The sequence below is a fragment of the Hippocampus bargibanti genome, linkage group LG01 (assembly GCF_051943395.1).
Source record: "Hippocampus bargibanti isolate YZ-2025 linkage group LG01, ASM5194339v1, whole genome shotgun sequence".
In the NCBI taxonomy this organism is placed as follows: Eukaryota; Metazoa; Chordata; class Actinopteri; order Syngnathiformes; family Syngnathidae; genus Hippocampus; species Hippocampus bargibanti.
This window is the reverse complement of record NC_142734.1, coordinates 12,666,624-12,688,086: the sequence shown is the minus strand read 5'-3', so window position 1 is coordinate 12,688,086 and position 21,463 is coordinate 12,666,624. Positions and strand designations below refer to the sequence as shown.

The 21,463-nt window shown below is 41.0% G+C and overlaps 1 protein-coding gene across 2 annotated transcripts in view; it reads right to left on the bottom strand.

Moving 5' to 3' along the window:
- spen (spen family transcriptional repressor) overlaps positions 1–19,143 on the bottom strand; it is a 31,285-nt gene extending 12,142 nt beyond the window's left edge. Inside the window, exons 1-10 of one of the 2 annotated variants that reach the window (XM_088996986.1) lie at positions 18,689–19,143; positions 16,011–16,331; positions 5,854–6,459; positions 1,286–1,443; positions 1,008–1,208; positions 786–937; positions 565–690; positions 380–493; positions 204–317; positions 38–138 (exon numbers count right to left, since the gene is read on the bottom strand). In XM_088996986.1, coding sequence (XP_088853112.1) covers positions 38–138; positions 204–317; positions 380–493; positions 565–690; positions 786–937; positions 1,008–1,208; positions 1,286–1,443; positions 5,854–6,459; positions 16,011–16,331; positions 18,689–18,771 — 1,976 coding nt within the window. In that variant the 5' untranslated portion in view covers positions 18,772–19,143. The remainder of the gene's footprint in view (positions 1–37; positions 139–203; positions 318–379; positions 494–564; positions 691–785; positions 938–1,007; positions 1,209–1,285; positions 1,444–5,853; positions 6,460–16,010; positions 16,332–18,688) is intronic. The other variant, XM_088996979.1, reaches the window with a different exon arrangement.
- Positions 19,144–21,463: the final 2,320 nt, after the last annotated feature.

The window sequence follows — 21,463 nt, the reverse complement described above, 5'->3', positions numbered from 1 at the left end:
AGTTGCAGTATCAACTCTATTTCTAGAGTAAACATACCTTCTTTCAGAAAGAATGTCATAAAAATCTCTAATATCCTGCCCAGATGCTTGCATTGAACGATAGAAAGCCACCTGACTCTCCTGATTGGCAAAGTCCACCTAAAAAAAAGCAGACCGTACCAATGATATTTTACGGGTAATCCAAAATACTGGCGCAGGCCTACCTTGATTTTACCCCCCCCTATCTTCCATCCTTTTGTGTCTTTGACTGCGGCCTGAGCATATTCAATGTTGTTGTACAAGATAAGGGCCATTCCTTTCATCCTGTCAAATACAACCTGCAGAAGACAAAGAAGACAAACTTATCACATGCCTAAGGGCAAAGTATAAGTCCACTCACCTTGACAACATGTCCGTAGCGGCAGAAGTGTCGAGTCAGAAACTGCTCAGTCGTATTTGATGCTAATCCATCTAGCCAAACACACGTTGTGGGCATACTCTTTCCAAAGCCCAGCTGAGAAATAAAATATTTTTAAAAGAATATCCACATCCTAAATTGTTTTTTTCATGGAATTTTATCCTTACTTTAAGTCTATTGTTTCCAAGGTATTCCCCATCCATCTTCTTTATGGCTTTGCAGACACTTGCAATGTCACAGTATTGCAGAAAGGCATATTGCGGGGCTCCGTTTACTTTCTTGATGTCGATATCCTTCAAGGGCATTTCATAATGACAAAAACTCGTTAGCAAGCAAAATATTGACAAAAATCTTCCAAAGTTCAAGTTGTTTAAAAACAAAAACAAACCACAATCTCTCCAAAGCGTTGAAAGATGCTGAGGAGATCATGATATGCGGTGGTCTTCTCCAAGTTCCCAATGAACAATGTCCGAGTAGCCTTGGGATGAAACTCATCCATCCTTTCATCCAAGGGCCGGAACTCATTTTCACTTTCAGTCTCTGAGAAGGTTTATTTCTTGTTAGTTGAGGTACTCCGTCAATAAATCACAAACAAAACTTCACAACATACCAGGACCGTTCCAAGCAGTGACATCAATTTGCATTCCAAAAAAAAGCTTCCCCTTTGATGCTCCGAGTGCTTTCTCTTGGTCTTCCTGCTGCCGGAAAAAGACAAGTCCATAGCGCTCCTCTGATGCTCCATGAATTTGTACAGACGTGACTTTTCCGTGTTTTTTAAACTCGTGAAACAAACCGTCTTTAAGACTTGTATCTGTTGTGAACACAAAGTGTATCTTAAAGCATGTGTACTGGGAAAAATAAATCCACTTGGGCGAACAAGCAACTTACCCGTAGAGCGTACAGGAAGATTTTGGACCTTGATGCCGAAGCTTTTACGTGGTTCCTCCTTGTCACGGGATGATAAAGGAAGTGCTGATGGTGCCGGAACAGCAGCTGACTGCACGGAGCGAGCCGGCGATTCATCACTTGAACTACTGCTAGAATCACTGGTGCAAAAACAATAAAACGTCACAGGAACGTAGCCCGGCTGAATTGTCACATCCAGTTTTAATGCAAAATCTAACAGCTAATGACGAACAGTAACAACATTTTTCCAGCTGAACAACTGACATAATGTAAATTCAAATACATTTCATCACTTTGCTGCTGTGAAATGTAAATTTCTCCACTGTGAGACTAATAAAGGCAAAAAAAAAATCCAATCCAATTTTGATGGACGACTAGACAAATACAAAAAATTAAACAGTTGTTGCTGTTCCACTTGGGTCTTCTGTAGTTTCCAAACATCATGCTTTCGAAATGTTTCCAAATTATCAAAATACATCAATAAGAGGGCTTTTCCACTCTGCCCAGGACTGTTATTGGGGAGGGGGAAAAACATATCGGCATATGAAGATGTAGTTCATTTACTGGCATTAAGGGGGCTGCTCTTACATTGCCATGGCATCGTGTCTGAAAAAGCACTCACAACTCTGCATACTGCCTCACGAGAACAAATACTGTATCGCCTTTTGTATTACAACCATTTCCGGTGAAACATTAGCACTGCTCATGCTAAAAGATGCACCACAAACATTAGCACTGATGCCCGTTTTCACTATATCATGCTTTGCTTGCTTGAAATCACATAGCCTTGAGGCCCTTCTTTAAAAAGCCAATTACTTTCCACCCCATACTTTTCCCCCCTCGAAATAGTCGTCACTTCATGCCTCTTTTGTATCAGTGGAATTGTGGCGCAATAGTACAGTAATTAATTGAAATGAGCATGTGGGATTTACATTTCCTGTTGCAAAAATTGAATGCTTATTGTCTGATAAAAATCATGACAATTTAAATCAATAAATACAAAATATTCTGAGGATTAGGCAAATTAGCTTCATGTGATTAATCGGTCAAGGCATCTGTACTTCCATGCTCAAACGTGTCTTTGTCTCTATGTAACTCAAAAGTGCTATACAACACTACAATACAATACAAGTGCCCAGTGTCCTTGGGTGTTTTGAAAGGCGCTTGAAATAAAATGTATTATTATACATAGTGTGATATTTTTATCACTTGAAGTACTGTACAGTGATCTTACAATGTATGCAAGTGGGCATTTGGAATGGACTCAGCCTACTGCACTGCAGGAGAGTAAATCTGCACTATTTCTCCGAGTCAATCAGAGAAGTCAAATTTGGTAAGAATACTTTTCATAGATGTAAAGATTTCAAATGAAAAACTTCACAAATATTATTTTCCTCGAGTTATAATTCATTCAAAGAATGATATGGTCAACGCTCATCCACATTCGAGGTAAAATACTGTACATCTTTATGGCTGGTCTGTCTAGAATAAACATTCAAATTACATCATTGAATTGTAACTACTGAAAAATGCTGTACAGAATTAATATTTCACATCTGAATAGTGGTGATTAAAAACACACATACAAAGCATTTTATAGTTACAAATGACACAAAGCTCAATCAAACTGACACAGCTAGTTTCCCAGAGCTATTACTTCAATAAATAACACATCCAAAATCAAAGCCACAATAGTAATAATAATAATAATAATAATAATAATAATAATAATAATAATAATACATTTTATTTATAAGTGCCTTTCAAAACTCTCAAGGACACTTTACAGTCACGCGATATTTTTCGTAAGTACGGTTTGAAAAACCACCTTAATCAACAACTGGACAAATTCCTGAACTTCTCTCCAATAAATGCTAAAGCTCTGAAGAACAATGCAAACATGTTTGTGATTCTGTGAATAACATGCCTTCACATAAAATGCAATCACTGCTCAGTGATGACTACTCTCATCCATTAGTTTATGGTTCTTATCTAGATGTACATTAATGCATTGTGCAAATCTTTTTTTCCTAATTTCATTTCATTTCATTTTATTGCATTAGCAGAAAATATGTTTTCTGTTTACAGTAAATGACAAAGCTGATAGCGATGCTCATGCTGATTTATCCGCCGATGCCTCCTGATGTGAAATTATGGATGGAAGAGCGCCTGTGTTAAAAATAATGGCTGCCTCATTTTGCTCAAACCATCCCTACATCGCTGCCTCTTTCACTGCTCTTTTTTCCTGCCCTCCCTTTCTCCTTCTGTGCTCAGACACTCCCGGAAGTGCTACTGACTGATGGAGCCTGGCCGGTGGGAGTGGGCAGGCTGCCAGCACTGGCTAGAAATTTCCAGTTTCAACTGGATCACACGCAAGGGAGTTTGATAAGGGGTGGGGGGTTCTCATTACCAGAGAGGTACGCAGTGAGAAAAGGATTGAACAGCCATCTCCCGAAAACATTCTAATAGCACTACATCCTCCTTCCAAAGGTGTCGCTCTAACCTATTTACAATGTCCATAGAAGACCATGCTGTTCATAGAAAACTTGCATCTTAACCACTAGTTGTGTGTTTTGGCCTATGACAGCTCCTTACGGGTGTTGTCACCAAGTATGTGTGTGTTCAATTGTTTTGACTGTCCTGTTAAATAAATGAATGAAACGCCACCTGGGAATGAGGCCACCATTTTTCATACTTCACTGCTTCATTACAGCAGCAGCACACCCCCAAGACCGTAACAACACTAAGAAAAGTAAATTCATCCATTCATTCATCTTGCGAACCACTTATTACTCACGAGGGTCATGTTTTTGGGAGTCTATCTCATCAGTCTTTGGGAAATAGGCGAGGGGAACCCCTGAACTGGTCGCAACCCAATCGTAGGACACACAGAAACAAACGATTCACATTCACATTAGAACCTGTGTCCAGTCAGGCTGCCATGCATGGTTTGGGAATGTGACACGAAACCAGAGGAACCCATGGGCAAGAACCAAGACTAGGTCACGGAAAATCCTACACCCTGCCCTACCCTCCACACCCTGCCCACCGCCTTTTCCAGCTACTCCCCTCAGGCAGGCGCAACTGATCCATGTGCATAAAATCTAGCAGACATTTAAACAGCTTCTTACCCCTAGCCACAAACTCTCTAAACAATAACACAAATATAACTGTATAGTGCCTCTTTGCAATTCTGCACAAACCTCCCATTAGAACTCGAGCTATGTACTCGAACCACTGTTACTGACCTATAGAATCTCCAGCACCAGACACTTTAAGGCACTCAAGGACATTTGAATATTTGCACAGCTGTTGTACTACAAATATAGTGACAGTTCACTTCAAAATTGTTCACTGATTTTCTGCACCAACTGTACAATTGTTATTGTTTTTTTATTCGACCGCTGACCACTTCAGCGCTGCTTGATACCTTGCAAATTGTCTCACTGTTGTTCCGGAGTGGTACCACTTACATTTAGGAATATCCTTACATACTTATTACTTATCATGTTATTTTTTATCATGCTACAGAAGCAAAATTGAAAGATAAAAATAAATTATTCTATGCATAAGTGTGTTGTGTGTTCTACACACTTGGGCAATAAAGGTGATTCCGTTTCTGATTCTAAAATGGCTTTAAGTGTGTTTCACCATAGAACAAGAGTATCTGCCTCATCATTACTATAAATCTACATCCAGCAGTCACCAATCCTTTCTTGCTTTCCCGGCTTGTCGGGAGCAACTGTGAGAATGCTCTGCGCTACAAACTGCGGCTGGATGGCTAGTATGGTTAAGCACTGTCCATCCATGGTGCAGAGCCACTCATTGATGCTATTAAGCCTTTCCCCGATGGGGCCAAATAAACAGCACTTCTGACAAGTATTGCTATCACGAGGTATGCGACACAACAAACTAGAAGAAATAGGCTCCTCTGAGAATTCCTGAAATGTAGCCGTGAACACCAAAATAAAGTGCTTTGATGGAACACCAGTCTGACAGGAACCACTCAACAGCAGAGAGTAATGAATTGTGAACAGAGTAAAAAGCAACTAAATTATTAAGTGTTGTGAGAGAAATTTTTCCCTTCTGATTCTGAAATATGTCGACATCAACAGTAGGCACACAAATAGCCCGAGGGCAGAAATGAATTTGTATGTTGTTAGCATATACAGCCAGAATTTACTGCCAGATACCGGTCCCAACCGAGAAATCAGGTGTCAAACAAATGACGACAAGGAACAAAGCAAACGGTAGTTTCTCATTGGCTAGTTGCCAGTGAACACACTAGCAAGTCAAGCCAGGTGGAGACTTCGGGGTAGCTAGCTCTCAAGTTCACCAGGAATCAAAGACTCAACTCTTCAGTTGCCAAATCAAGAGTTTCATTTCAGCCATGTTTCATCAAAGCGCAAATGATCTTCCACCCAAGCCCCCAATTTTATTTCGTAAACCATCATGTCGTCAAAAACACACACTATTGGTAATTGAAAAGCACAACAATTTACATTTCGTTGAGAGGTAAAAAAACGAAAAGACACACAAAAACCTCTCACCTGCCACTTGTGGTGCTGCTGGTGCTGCTGACCGAGTCTGAACTTGAGGAGCGGCTTCGAGAGCCCGAGACACTGTTGGAGCGTTGAGGCAGACTAGCCTGGCTTGTCAGCCTCTGGGGAGAAGAATTTCGTGAATGCGCCAAGTGAGGAGAGCGGCTGCGACTGTGTTGAAATGTCCTCTCACTACGCCGTGCCCTGTCTTCTTTGTAAAGGTCCCTGTGAACCACACTGGCCAAAGTAAATGTCTCCCTCGACCGAGATTCATAACGAGGCTCTGGTGTCCCAAAGCGACACGGACTCCTGCTGTGGGAGCGGTAGAAGCCAACGCCACTAGAAGCAGAGCCCCCATTTGCCCCGGTGGCCGCCACCGCCGCTCCACTTGTTCCGGTATTCCCAGCAACAGTGTTAACGTTGTTGCCGACTCCAGAGGACAGAGTTGTATTGCTCCCAATGGATGTACCGGAACCATTCCCAGATGCGCTGAGAGTTCTTTCTCTCGAATAATAATCTGTGTCATAGTGCCGTTGGCGGTCAAAGCTGCTTCCTTGGCGCTCGTGGTGGCCATAAGCAGTGTGGTCGTACGGCCGTTCACGACTTTCGGCAGTCCTAACAAAGAGAGAAATAAGAGGGGGAGAAAAATCAGCAAAATGTAATATCTTTGTGAAGGAAGACAAACCATTTTTAATCATTTGTATTAGAAACCTGGCACAAGGCTTTCCAACATCATCCTTTGGTTGAGATGCACAATCTGAGGTCATCACCATGGCAATACAGAAATAATGGAGATCAAATGTAATTATCCCTAACCTGTACTCAAATCCCAATGGTACGTTTTGGAGAAATGCGTGAAGAACCAGTGAACCAATTTCAGTTCTGTCCAAACCAAAAATCATTGTTGTGAGGATGTTTCTGCCTGGTGGACTTTTATGTGATGTGTTCTTCGCACTTTTATATAGTGGCGGACCGTCAAGGCCTGCAAACTTCTCTGCTGGCCTAAAACTATCTGAATCATAGACAGATGTTAATTAGATTTTGTCCATGAATTCTTATTAAATAATTCGAAATTGTTTTTCAGATTGCTTTCATTACTTTTCCCCTGTTACTCTGGTTCCAGGCGCGTGTTTTCATATTTAAGCATTTAACGAATTACATTTCAGCCATCATTTGTTACCAGGGTCAAAAATCTACCTAGACACCTTCACAATCAGTTCTGCAGGCCCTGTCGCATTAAATGTGTCGATCAAACTGTTGCTTTAACCTATCAGATTTCGAGCTCGCAACCCGAAAGGGTTACCAGCGCCTTCTAGCAGGCGCTGGTCAATGTCACAGTTTTTGCTATGGTTACTATGGTTACTATGGTTACTATGGTTGGCGAGTCACATGATTGGCTCGTCACTAGCCACTGGTGATAAGCGCAAACTGGCTAGAGCGAGCTCACTTTATTGGTAACGAGCTGCAAATACAAACAAATTGTGTTGATTTAATAGCGGTTTTGTCAACCCATAATGGCTGAAGCAGGAGAAGAAATAGATTTGGTTGGAGATTTATTGTTAAAGCCGTTTAAGAAAATATAGCAAGCAAAAAATAGCAAATAATATTGCAATTTTATGAGGTTATTATTGATGCTTTGCCATCCTTCGCCAATCATCTCCTCTGTGGTGTGAAAGAGTGACTTCCGACCCCATATCATGAATCCACACCTTGATGGTAAAAACTCAGAGTTCAATGACAGTATTTCTTTCTTCAAAAGTTATTTCCTGGCTAACTGTACCCTCTAGTACAGTACAGGACGTGTAGTAAATCACAGCTACAGATTGATTCAGACTTAGCACTACTGAAGGCCTAGGAGTTATATGCACGGCCCGTTAATGCTTTTATGCTTGCACTAATAATGTATTTGTTACTTTTACGTTACAAACTTTGATTTGGGGAGGCTATTTATCTCCCTCATAAGATCAATTTGTGATAGGGACCTTCACTGAAAAAAACACTACAGTAATTTAGTAGCCAAAAGATGACATTTTTGCTCATGGGTACAATGAATTGTGCTACACAGCGGTGCACCTTTCGTGTCCTCACGATATTATATATTTTTGAGTCATCACTTATGGGTCTTTACTGCATACGAACTCATTGGAATTTACAAGTGCATATCTTCAGTGTGGTACCACGTCGTGCCGTAACATGCTATGTAGCACGACTAGAAGATATGCAGCAAAAAAGAAGAGCAAGACAAAGAGGTAGAGCAGCCAAACTCACCTCCAATCAAATATTAGTCAATCTTCACGCAGATGAAAGAATAAGCCTGTGAATTATGTTTTACTCCCTGTTTGAATATGTTGCTACTCTGTGCGTGTTACCGCTTGTCAAATACAGTGATACCTCATCTTACGAACGTCTGTGTAAGTTCTCAGTCGTACAGGAGTGGTCCATCGATGAAAAGCGTTCTTCGGCCGTCATCTGAAGGTGATTTGAAGGTGTCAGACGTGTCGCTTCTTATCCAAGAAACTTCGTCAGCAAACTAAAGTCTTACTGGTAGTTTAGACCCTATATATATATATATATATATATATATATATATATATATATATATATATATATATATATATATATATATATATATATATATATATATATCCCTACTGTCCAGACATGGCAGACTCTGCTATGATAGGTCCCTGCTCTCAGGTTGGGGGGAGCAGAGGACTACTCCCTGCAGCTGCTCAACTGATAGTTCCTGTCGTTCTGACTAACCACTGGCCTGATTGCCCCACTTCGACCGGTATCACCTCATCAGTATTACTAATCCTATGTTGCCTAAGCAGGCGATTGTATGAACGATCCAAATTGAACCTCACTCCACCAAACCGGTTTAATCAAGGATTTAGTTGGTTTATGAAAATCGCTTCTTTTACTCCCCTTTCAAACCATCCATGTTCTTTTGCTAAGATTTTAACCTCATTGTCGTCAAATGAGTGGTTGCTAGCTTTTAGGTGCAAATGTACTGCCGATTGAGGCCCACTTGTAGTATCCCTGCGATGTTGATAAAGTCTTTTTTTGAGAATTTGTTGAGTCTCCCCAATGTACTGCTCTTTACAATTTTCATTCTTACAATGTATGGAATAAACTACATTACTTTGTTTTTCATTCGGTAGCCTATCTTTTGGATCCACTAATTTTTGCCATAACGTGTTTATCGGTTTGAAATAAGTAGGAATTTTGTGTTGCCAAAGGACTCTTTGTAATTCTGCAGAAACTCCTGCAATGTAAAGTACTGCTACTCCTCTCCTTTTTGTATCTTGAGAATTATTGGTTTGTCAGCCTCTGTCGCCTGATGTTTTGACTCCTTTCCTCTACCTTCAATGCCAGTTGGTATTAGTTTAGCCCTATGCTGGAGGGTTCTGGTAACTCCTAATTTGTGTTGTAAAGGGTGGTTAGAGTCAAAAAGTAAGTATTGGTCAGTGTGCGTAGCCTTCCTAAAGACTTCTGTTTTTAGCGCTCTGTCCTCTTTTATAATTACTTTACAATCCAAGAAGGCTAGTTGGTTCTCTTTAATGTCCTCACGAGTAAATTTAATGTTGATGTCTAAAGAGTTGAGCTGATCTGTGAAGGATTGAATTTCTTGTTTTTTAATTATGACAAAAGTATCGTCCACATATCTGAACCAGTGTCTAGGTTTTGTCCCCGGGAAGGATGTGAGGGCCTGTTTCTCCATCTCTTCCATGTACAGATTAGCCACTATGGGTGAAAGTGGGGAGCCCATAGAACAACCACAAATTTGTTTATAAAATTTCTCCCGAAATTGAAAATACGTAGTATTAAGGCAGATTTCCAATAATTTGCAGATGTGATCTGCTTTAAGTTTGGTTCTTTCATGCAGAGAAACGTCCGCCAGCAGTCTCGTCCTCACCACTGAGACTGCTGCTGGGTTTGGGACAGATGTAAAAAGAGAAGTCACATCGTATGATGCCAAAGTTTCCTCAGGTTCCAATATGAGGTCTTTGATCCTCTCTACAAACCCTGTGGTGTTCTCTACGTGATATTCTGTGTTACCAACCAACGGAGCTAAGATAGTTTTTAAATATTTGGCTATATTGTATGTAGAGGAGCTCAGCTTACGAATGCTTTAGCTCACAAACTTTTCGCCTCACAAACATTAAATTTGTGAGCATATAGTCTTGGCTGTCGAACTAGTTTTCGGCGGACTAACCAAACCACACAGCGCCACGGCGGCTGGCGGACTAGTTTTCGGCAGATGAACACCAAACCACAACCACACGGGCGAACAGCGCCGCGGTGGCTGGCGGACTAGTTTTTGTCACCTCCTTTCTTTGAGTGCAGACGTGGTTTGTTATCGAGTGGAGTACTTTCGCTGTTATGGGACCGAAAAAAAGACCCCACCACAGGCTAGTGTTAAGCCGAAGAGCACAAGGCAAAGAAAATTACGGTGGGGCAGAAGAAGGAGATCATCGAAAAACATGAATGAGGTGTGAGTTTGTGTGACTTAGCGTCCATGTACCAGTACGTTAAGTTGACCATTGCTATGTGTGGCTAAGGGTGTTTCTGTGTTGTCTAAGCAAAGGTCTTAGGCAATAGAAGAGGTTGAAAAACTTATGTTGATTTAGATTAATGAAAAGCAGCTAGCAGGGGACAGTAAGTGCGGCTATTATCGGCGAGAAAGAACGGCCACTTCACTCGGATATCATTAAGAGGCAACTACATCAACGACCATCACAAAGGTATTCATATCTGTCAACCTCCACGGCTCCATGCCCTTACAAACTGTCGTATTTTCCCTTACAAAATAATCGTACACCATATCTTTTTCAAACGTGTTTATGTAGTTTCTCGTTATATTGTACATGTGTTTATGTATCACTCTGTACATCTCATCTCATTTTCCGTACCGCTTATTCCTCATTAGGGTCGCGGGGGTTGCTGGAGCCTATCTCAGCTGTCTTTGGGCACGAGGCGGGGGATACCCTGAATTGGTTGCCAGCCAATCGCAGGGCACACAAAGACGCACTCTGTACATATTCTTAATAAATGATGAAAATATAAGTGTTGCTTAATTACTATAGTGTTCTCTATTGTATGCTATTGTATGATCGATATGTTTTCCAAACTTCTACGTCTTTGGCGTTGCTCTTTGTATCAAAATACGTCTTTAAATCATAGAAACCGGAGGCAGCTACTTTCACGTGTTTTTTGCAAGCAACACAATACGAATATTCCACACCTTTCTTCGAAGCTTGTATCAATCCCTCGTATCGTCCTGACTTTCGGTTTGTTCACGTGTGATCGGAATTATGCAATGGGAAATCCCCATCAAACATCAAACCGCTCGCTTTGTTTGCAACGAGAAAAAAAAAAAAACGATACCGAGATAGAGGCTACCATGGCGAACTCGTTTGACTTGATTGATTTGCCGTTTCGTGATAGTCGGTGTATACCGGAAGGTACCCATAATGGACAAATTTGCATTTTTCCGTACAGATTATCTTGTACGTCGTACACGTCTTGAAATGCATAATAAACATACTTTGTATGGCAAAAACATACAGGTTGACAGGTATATGTAAATAAAACGACTATTATTCAGTACAGTTTATTTCTTTCATTACAATACAATAGCACATTTATTATACATAAAATAAGGTGTATTTTGTGTCATTGTAAGGCTTATTTAGTAGAAAATTATGTTTTATGAGGACCTGGGAATGGATTATTCTCATTTTTAATGGTTTCTTATGGGAAATAAATGTTCGGCAGACGAACTTATCGCCTTACACAAACTTTCTGGGAACCAATTAAGTTTGTGAGCTGAGGTATCACTGTACTAACTTCCACTGTCTTGTTTAATCATATAGTGCTGTGAAATACCATTAAAAAAAAACTTTAAAAACTGGTGTTAATTTGGTGACAGGGACAGGGCTGTGTTTAGTTGGTGTTTAAAGTTCTCAAGAACGGGTATTGGTTGCCACCGACAGAGTCAAGTCAAAGCTACGGCATTACGTAATCATCCAAATGTCACTGCTTATGATGATCAAGAGACTGGCTAATGAACCTGGGCACTGGCACAAGCGTGGTGGACAGGGGCCAACGGAGACCACTTAAAGGACAACCGACGTCACTTTTTTGTTTCCTAACAGACATCAGAAAAACGTTTTATAGTATCTAAAATACCCAAAACACGCAGTATGATACTTTTATTCAAATGCAAAACACCCAAAAAAATGACTAAAAGTGATCAAAATCTGCAAAAAATTGAGCTGCGAATTGGGCATTTTCAGAAAGTCCCGCCCCCAGTTCGTGACCTCACGCCAAGACGTCTTGCATTGCTGGAGAATCAAAACAATGGCTTCAGATTCGGAGAATATGCTTTCTTGTTACACATCCAGTTATGAATATGATTCAAAGAGTTCTGAAGAGGAAAGCATACATGTTTGCAATCGATTAAAGAATTTATTCCGTGCCATTTTGAGGCAACATTGGGTGGAAATGTCTCACCCAAAAAGAGGCAGAAGAAAATGGCGACCTCTTGTAGACATGACAGTGTATTACGTTTCCACAGGCTGATAAATTCCTTATATGGAGCTTGGACACCCTCTTCTGGCGCAACACGAGGTTTTCAGACCAAACAAGCATTGACATGATGGAAGGACTGCTACAATGTGTCTTTTTTTTCGGTCAGGGGCGTTCCTTCAGTGACGTCACGTACGGACTCATCACCAACTCAAAAACAAGACTTCTGGAATATTCAGCACGAGTATTCAGCACGTAAAATATAGCTATATGTGGTGGAATCTTTGTAAAATACGCTCAGTAGAAGTCATTTGAAGCCATTTTACAACTTCTGGACACAACTTGTCCGGAGACATCGGTTGTCCTTTAAGGAAATACAAAATGCACTTTCTAAATGGCAATTTAATTTATCAAGGCACCTCAAAAAATAATATACCTGTCCCTATATTAAAAATTTATTAGACTTTTTTTTCACTAGATGGGGACTTCAAATGTCGCTCATAGACATTATTTCTAAACAAGCATCAAAGACTAATAAGTGGCAATGTGTCCAAAAATAAATACATTCCACAATATTTTTTTGGGGTTGCCTATAATTCAATGCAACCCCAGATGCAATACAAGATATGGCAGTATTTTACGCAGACCTTAGTTCTTACGCACGCACACACACAACATTCATTAAACCCCAAAGAAATAATAATGCAATTAAAACAATTGCAAGAGACACCAACTTCACTTTAAAGTTAACGCTGGATTATTTTGTTTGAATCTGTCAGTCAAGTTAAAAAAAGGTTTATTTTGGGGTCATGATGGTTTGACCTTGGAATGCAATTACAGTAAAGTCTCGTTATATCGATATTGGATATATCGATACTATTTCTATGCACGCACGAAGAAAATTACATGCAAACAGGGTCGGATATATCAATACTCCCGGTTATATCGATATTTTTTCCGACTCCCTTGAATATCGATATAACGAGACTTTACTGTAATTCCAAAGGCAAGGCAGTACAGCACCGATTTTAATCACTTTTCAGGAAATTACTTTGAAATCATTACTCTTGCAATACCACTGCATTACCGATATGTCATGAGAGCTGGTGGTCAGGTAAGAAAAGTTGACGAGAAGGGGAAACTGTGACAAGTATAGAGTGCAGCAGCTAGTGCTATTAGTGTGTCGATCAGAGAGTCAGCGGTGGAAACTAAGGGGGTTAGCGAGGACAGCTAAAATATACAGGCAGGGCACGACATACCAACCTTTTCAAAAAGTAGTAACTTGACCTATAATTCCAAATACAATACAGGGAGATAGGACTGTGTGTGGGCAAAAATGATGAGTGGAAAGTAGCGGAGGGACAAAAATGAAGCAAAGTGGTTATATGAAAAAAAATAATAATCCTCATCTTCAGGGAAGGTGACCTTTGAGGAAAAGGAGTACAAAACAAGATCCACACTCTGGAATACCAAATACTTGAATGAGTCACCTTGAGTCCATATATCCATCGAGGCAGGTGTGACAGTCTTTCATGACTACATAATATCCAAGCGTCCATTTTTAAGAAGCTCATGAAAGATTTCCAGTTCGAGACTTGCCATTTTGTGTGTGAGCTCCTGCAAATTCCATGAAAGGAAAGACATCGGTCCAATTCAGTTCATTCCTGGTTTTCCAGTGAAAGATGCTGATCAACGGTAATCCATCTTCTCGCACTCATCTGATTGCATTGAGAAGAAAATACATTGCCCAAGGTCCATTCTAGTTGTCCATCCATGTGCAAGTCTACATGCAGTCCATACTCAGGATATATTGTGACTGTTTGAACTCTCATCCAAAATGCATGGTGACATGCAGGAGAAAGTTGGTAGTCCACTGGCACATTTTCTCCAACTAAAAAGGAGGTCATGATTTTCCAGCCAGGTGTTCATATCAGTCGTTGACCAAAAAAAAAAAAAAAAAAAAGAAGAAGATGGGGTGAGGGTAGGGGCGGGGTTCCCAAATCACTGGTGAAATATATCTTGAGTTGTTGTGGTCTCTGAGAGGTCTCAAATTGTAATGCCCTGATCTCAGACATAATTCCAAATAACAGAAATGAAAGGGGCCTAAGAAAGCAACCCGTTGCTTTGGCAGGACAGAATATCCTTTCGGTAGGTGTTCATCCAGCAGTGGGGTATATGTTTTCTGTTTAAATTATCCATGTGACTCCACGGTGAATAAATGAAAGATGACATTCATCCAAATTATGTTGTCCTTTTTATACTTTGTACATTGGGTACTTGTTTGTTTGACTATATGGTGACGAACAGTAATACAATCCACCTGGCCAGCCATGTACTGTAACTCCAGATCAACAGAGGAATCCCAGTCGCTGGACCACACTGATTTAGGTCCTTATATTTAGACATTTTCAGCATTCCTAGAAAAATGTACCACGTTCAATCTTTACCTTCCACAAATAATACGAAATTGCTTCTATTTACAAAACGAATCTCACCATTTCTGTGATTGGCAACCAGATACAGTCGAACGTGGACACTCACATGAGGCGATACACAGCCGTCATTGCCCCCTACTTTCCTGTTCGTTTACCATTCAGGTACTCCAGCAGAGTAATGCTTTAACACTGTCTGTTATCTTAAGTCTTCTTTATTTCTACTTTGAATTAATAACTATGAAGACGTAAGATGACATTGTGCGAGCGCATGTGATGGTGCCCAATAAACTTTTCGCTTAACCCTACATTTTTTTCCGGTTGCGCAAAGTGCAAATAACTGCCGGTATACGCACAATATAATGCACGTTAGTGACCAAGTGTGCAGTGGACTTTATTTATTTTTTAATTTACAGTCAGTTTTATTCTAGTCATCCCGTTTATTTCGATCACTTTTAGTGAGTCCATTGCCTTGAATAACAGCAAGGTTGTTCATTGGATGCTAAATGCTTCAATCCACGTGTAGTGGCTTTTGGTATGTTTTGTCTGCATTAATTTCTATTGTGTAAGGTGCTTCTTATCACGAATAAGTGCCAAAAGGATTGATTGCATTCAAGTGTCATATTATATTTTATAATACACTTATTATATTTTATAATACAGTACATTTTATTTATAAGTGCATTTCAAAACTGTCACAGGCACTTAACAGCCACAGGATAAGATTTTTTTTCTGCGGGTAAATATTTTGTGCTAATTATGAAACAATCAAGTATGTTGAAATTATACACAATGACTCGAAGGCAATACAGGCATTTGTATTTCAGTGAGGAGCCATGTTTAGCCTAGGTTACAGAGTTTAGAAGATTCTCTACTGAATATTCAGTGTGCAATGCATACTCACACTACATTTTACGTGTTAAGTGGGCACAATGTGGCACGGATTGCCTCATGTGAGTGTGACCATAGTCACAAGCAACGTGCTGTGTGTATTTAAGAATATCCCGGAGCGCTGACTTGGGAATCCGTACGATTATATACTTCTACACAAGTCAGTGAACATGCGAAAAGACAATTGGAGTTGAGCTCTTCAATTAAAACAAACAAACAAACAAACAAACAAATAAATAAATAAATAAATAAATAAATAAATAAATAAGCTCACCTCGCCCTACGATCATAAAAAAATTATCCACTTACCCATCTAGTCTCCGTTCATAGCGTCCATCTCTACCATGGAGTGATGTAGGAGGGCCATATACACTACCCCCAGGCCCCCGTGTGAACCCTGATACATCCCGGCCACGAGAACCTAAGGAAAGACTATCGTCCAGCCCCCTTGCTGCACTAGGAATGGTGCCGGGTTCATTGTAATCAGTGCGGAGGTCTCTGTCCCCCATCTTGTTGACAGCATTGTGAGCCTTCTGAGCACTTTTGATGTCCACAAAATCCACAAATGCTGCAACTCCACCTTCTGAACCGCGTTTAGGCAGGACTTTGACACTCTCCACGCGTCCATATCTGGAGGGAAAAAAAACAGCAAAAACAAACTAATGAGCTAAGTGCCAACAATATCAGAGAACCCTCTCTCTAAATTCCATTTCACATATTTGGAAGTTATTTTATGAATAATCAAAATTTACGGGGAAATGAATGGAATCTTGTGGAAAAGCCCCAGTGAGCACGATTCATGTGCACAATTCTTTAAAAAGCCCCATTTCTACCGAGAGGGTGGCTTGGGCTATATATATATATATATATATATATATATATATATATATATATATATATATATATATATATATATATATATATATATATATATATATATATATATATATCATCCAATTTACGACCGGCTCGACTTACGACCACCTGTACGTCCGACCACGATGTTAATTATACACCTGGCAACGCAACGCGCTAGCAGGCCGGCAACGTGTATGACAATTTTGGCCAGCCAGCATCTCAATCTCGCACAGCAATCGACCGTGTGATGGCACCAGAGGGGGGAGTTTGCGAGTCAGCCTCCAAATCTCTATTCAACATTTTGAATGGATTTTGACTTGGACTCGGACGCAAGTCGGATGTTACCTGTATATATTATACCGTATTTTCCGGTGTATAAGGTGCACCCAAAAGCCTTAATTCTCTTCAAAATATGACCCTGCGCTTTATACGCAGGTGCACCTTATATGTGAAGTAATATTGAGCCACAACAGGTCTCGCAACTCCTGTCAGCAGCCACCGACTCCAATTCCCCCTGTAGAAGTCGTGGGTAACAACAGCCTCTATCTACAGTGGCGCCTTATAGTCCGGTGCGCCTTATATATGGAAAATGTTTGAAAATACACCATTCATTGGGGGTGCACCTTATCTCCAGTGCACCCTATACACCTGAAAATATGGTATATTCAGCTCAAAATTCTTCACCTGAACGATGCCACTTTTCACGAAACCCTTCATTCAGGGTGCTGATCATGGATTTTGAATGACTCCGAGATATGGCCAAAATGCTCCTGATATAGTTACTTCTAAGCAAAATGACTTATGTCTGTGGCTTTTCAGACCCTTTCAGCGTTTCAATGGTTGTCCAATTGTGGTCAAATTTCATGTAGCAAATTGAAACCGGCAAGAATCCCTTGCATTCCCCCCCGAAGAAAACTAGCATACTGGTACACGGCAAATTGGGTAAATAAATAAATATGATGTGAGAAAAAAATCCTGTCCATATCATGTCCATGAGTACCCCATCTAGAGTCAAATTCTGGGCAAGAGATAGAAGAATAGAAGATACGAGTTGAAAACAGTTTAGGGTCAAAGTCATTTAAGCTTAATTGGTCACCAAAATTAAAAAGATCCAGCATCTGAAAGAATGACCCCAGTTCCTAAATCAGCCGTGATACAATTACTCATGTTCTTAAAAATCGATCAAGTCAACATAACATGAAGCTTCACACTCTTCACCATGAGTGGCAAAATATTTTGGGATGCGCAGTCCCTCCACAACGCACATCTTCCGACGCCATTTTATACCCTTGCTCACTCATTCTCCCTTCCCCATCACATCACATCACATCACTGTCCGCGTCTTCCTCCCTCGGTGGACGTGGAGGGAGGCAGCTTCCTCCTGCGACATTTCATGTGCGCAACGCACACCATTTCACATGCACCTCGTAAAGGCTTGCATTTATTGCGAGCATTCACGTTGAGCAACGGAGACGGACGCGAGGTGCATTTTTTGACCGTGCGTGATTTACGCCGATAAGGCGACCCCGACGATTGCTCAGAAACGTTGATATGGGATGGTTTGAGCAGTCTGGTGTTTGGAGACCACACATGGATGCAGCTGTGAGGCGGGTTGTTTTTTCTTTGACATCTTGCGAACAAGCGCATGGCAATTCAGATTTCCTGAAGATTGATTCTCAACAATTCCATTAAAATCGACACGGGAAACGAAACTCACGATGATAACTACGGTGTGTGTGCGAGAGGGTGTTTATGAGTTGCAAAGCTTCTTTTTGCTGCAGTGTAATCAAACCCAGCTTGGACACACGAAATTACACTGCGGCTGCGCGACGTCAACCATATACCACTGACACGACTGACAGTATCTCCTAATACACAATTCATCCATTGAATAAGTACTTTCAGCAATTGCTCAGTGGAGAAGCGAGTGCAGCGTTCATATTCAAAAAAAATATTTCGATAGCTTTGGTGTCAGGTGGACAGGTGGGCTCCGAAGAAAATGGTGAGGCTCTCGACATGCACATGGAAGCAAGTGTGTGCAACATGATGATGCTGATGATTAGCAGGGGGCGCTGACAGGACAGCACAGATGCGAGAAGGAAAAGGCACAACACTTTCTTTCTACTCACCGCTTAAAGTGCTCGATGATTTTCTCCTCTCGTACATTTTCCGGTAAATTTCCCACCCATAAATGTCTGGTTTCTCGAACCATGCTGCGCACTGCAGCTGCTGCGCAACCATACAGATCTCTTTTGCTATGTCAATAAATGGGAGAAAAAGTGCTGTGCAATGTCAACGCCACTGACTACTCTTTCTGCACCACTGAGGACCATTTGGGTTGTTTTCCCTGTCTTGCACGTTCTCTTTTGACACTGCACTGTTTAAATCGCGACCTTGCACCTCGTGAGCGCGCAGCGGGTCGTTCCCGTGACGAGGAGGAGGAGGGGGTGCGACCCTAGCACAACACGACCTTTGAGTGGCGAGAGAAATAAACCAGGGGCTTCCTCAAAAGAAACGGTGCAAACCTGGGTTAGTAATGAGAGGCGCGCCGGGCAGGCGTGGCTTTGTGTATGACCGAGTGAGTCTGTGCGATTGTGAACCACGCTCCACCTACGTTGACTCGATGAGATTACACGCGAGTGCGCATGCGTCAAAATACCGCCACCTCTCCTCCCCCTGTTGCTGCTGACTGTTACTTGCAGGAGGATCCCATCATTACAGCAACGGGGTATACCCATTCAAAAATATTTGCACAATATCATAGGATCCTCTGGTGGAATGCATGTATAAATATATCTGCCAGCGATAATCATGAAACCATACCAATATTGGATCAATACACCACATCTGGTGATTTTTGAAATAATAATAACAACAACAACAATAATAATAATAATAATAATAATAATAATAATAATAATACATTTCATTTTATGTTAAATATTATTGTTGTACTATTGTATGATTCTCTCCTTTCATTTCAAACTACTCCAAACAACAAATTGTATGAGGTAAAAATGGTTCAGATTGTGACTGTCCATGTTTTATGTATTGTGATGCGTTTATTATTTCACTTCATGTTAACTGTTTTAAGTGCTTTGTTACGGCTTCAGTTGTTGTGAAAGCACTATTTATCTCATCTCATCTCATTTTCCGTAGCACTTATTCCTCATTAGGGTCGCGGGGGGTGCTGGAGCCTATCTCAGCTGTCTTCAGGCACGAGGCGCGGGACACCCTTTATTGGTTGCCAGCCAATCGCAGGGCACACAAAGACGTACAACAGTCACTCTCACACTCACACCTAGGGAGTGGTCAATCTGCCTTCCATGCATGTTTTTTGAGTGTGGGAGGAAACCGGAGGACCCGGAGAAAACCCACACGGGTCCAGGGAGAACATGCAAACTCCACACAGGGAGGCCGGACCGGGACGCGAACCGGCGACCTCTGCACTGTGAAGCCGGTGTGCTAACCACTGAGCTACCGGGCCGCCCCAAAGCACTATTTAAATCTCTTAAATTGTATTGCATTGTATTGTCTTTTTTGTTCACATTCTATTTGTTAAAATTATTGAAGCACAATGTTTATTTACACATAAACCAAATGTAAAAATAAAAGCAAATGACTTGTTTCTAGAAAGCCGGTTTAGTCGAACCGTCCTGAATCTGTTGCTATTTTAAACTTCAGTATCAAGGCAGGACAGAGAAATAAGTAATTCGGTGGAGGGCAAACGTCACCATCACGTGTGCACGGTCAACCAATCAGAGAAGGGTAGGGATCCATTTCCGCTGTGCCTGGATGGAAACGATGCACAAAACAAGCAGGTGTCAGACATTTTAACACATTTCTCACTGACTGTGCTCGGCCAAACGTGGGCCGCCCTCAATGATTGCCCAATACGTCGCGGTGGAACCGTATTCAATTAAAATCCAATAAACCCGTGGGAGTACAATTGTCTGTCTTGGATTGTCAAGGAAACGGGAGTGTCAGGCGTGTCACTGTTGATTGCACACGGAATTACGGTGCTCATATAAAAAAAACTCTACCTTGGAATAACATAATACGAATGGCTAGATTTAAGACAATTGGGGGACCTAACGTGGATGGTTTTCGAGGCGTCACGATGGACAAGCTATACGGGAAAATATACCTACCCTGATCGAGAAGAAGGGGCAGGAGGTGTCCGTCGTATTTTATGCCCACGGCTTAATGTCATCTCGGTGAAGCAACACTGTTTACAGTTCTCTGTCAAATGCATTTTGTATGCATTTTAATAAAGGCCGTTTTGCCCCAATCTCAATTTGCTGCAGTGCATCAACCGTTTTTACTGAATAGCAAGATCTCACATCTCCGCCCAAGGTTATATTGTCACGAGGTACTGGCGCTGTATAACAGCCATGTTGTCCTTCGCGCAGGTGGTGAGCAAACCTAATGTCTCAAAAATGGCAGCCATGAAAATGTTTACCAGTTGGAATTACTTTAGTTGAACAATTTCGTTGACTACAAACGTGAATATAATGTCCAGGTAAAACTGGCTGCTTCATTAGTTTTATTTCTATCGTAATGGATCAATGTACAGGTATTTTTAAGTATAAAAAAAGCTACCCATTTCCATGTATTTTTTTTTAAGTATACAAAATTCTACCAACCTACCTACCAATCTAAATAAAACAATGAATTAAATGTGTATTGTTTTTATTTTCTTAATGTGTGTAAATATGACCCGACATTTGCAGCTAATTCCCTTTTTACTAAAATCCTGAATTCCAACAGAACATGCCTAAAATTCAGTTCCCATGGGAAGATTTGGAAAGCTCACCACCATTAAGTCTGCATTATGTTACCAACTTATTTTACAGACTTACCGTATAGGTAAAAAAGACCAGACGGCAATCACCGTTCAACCT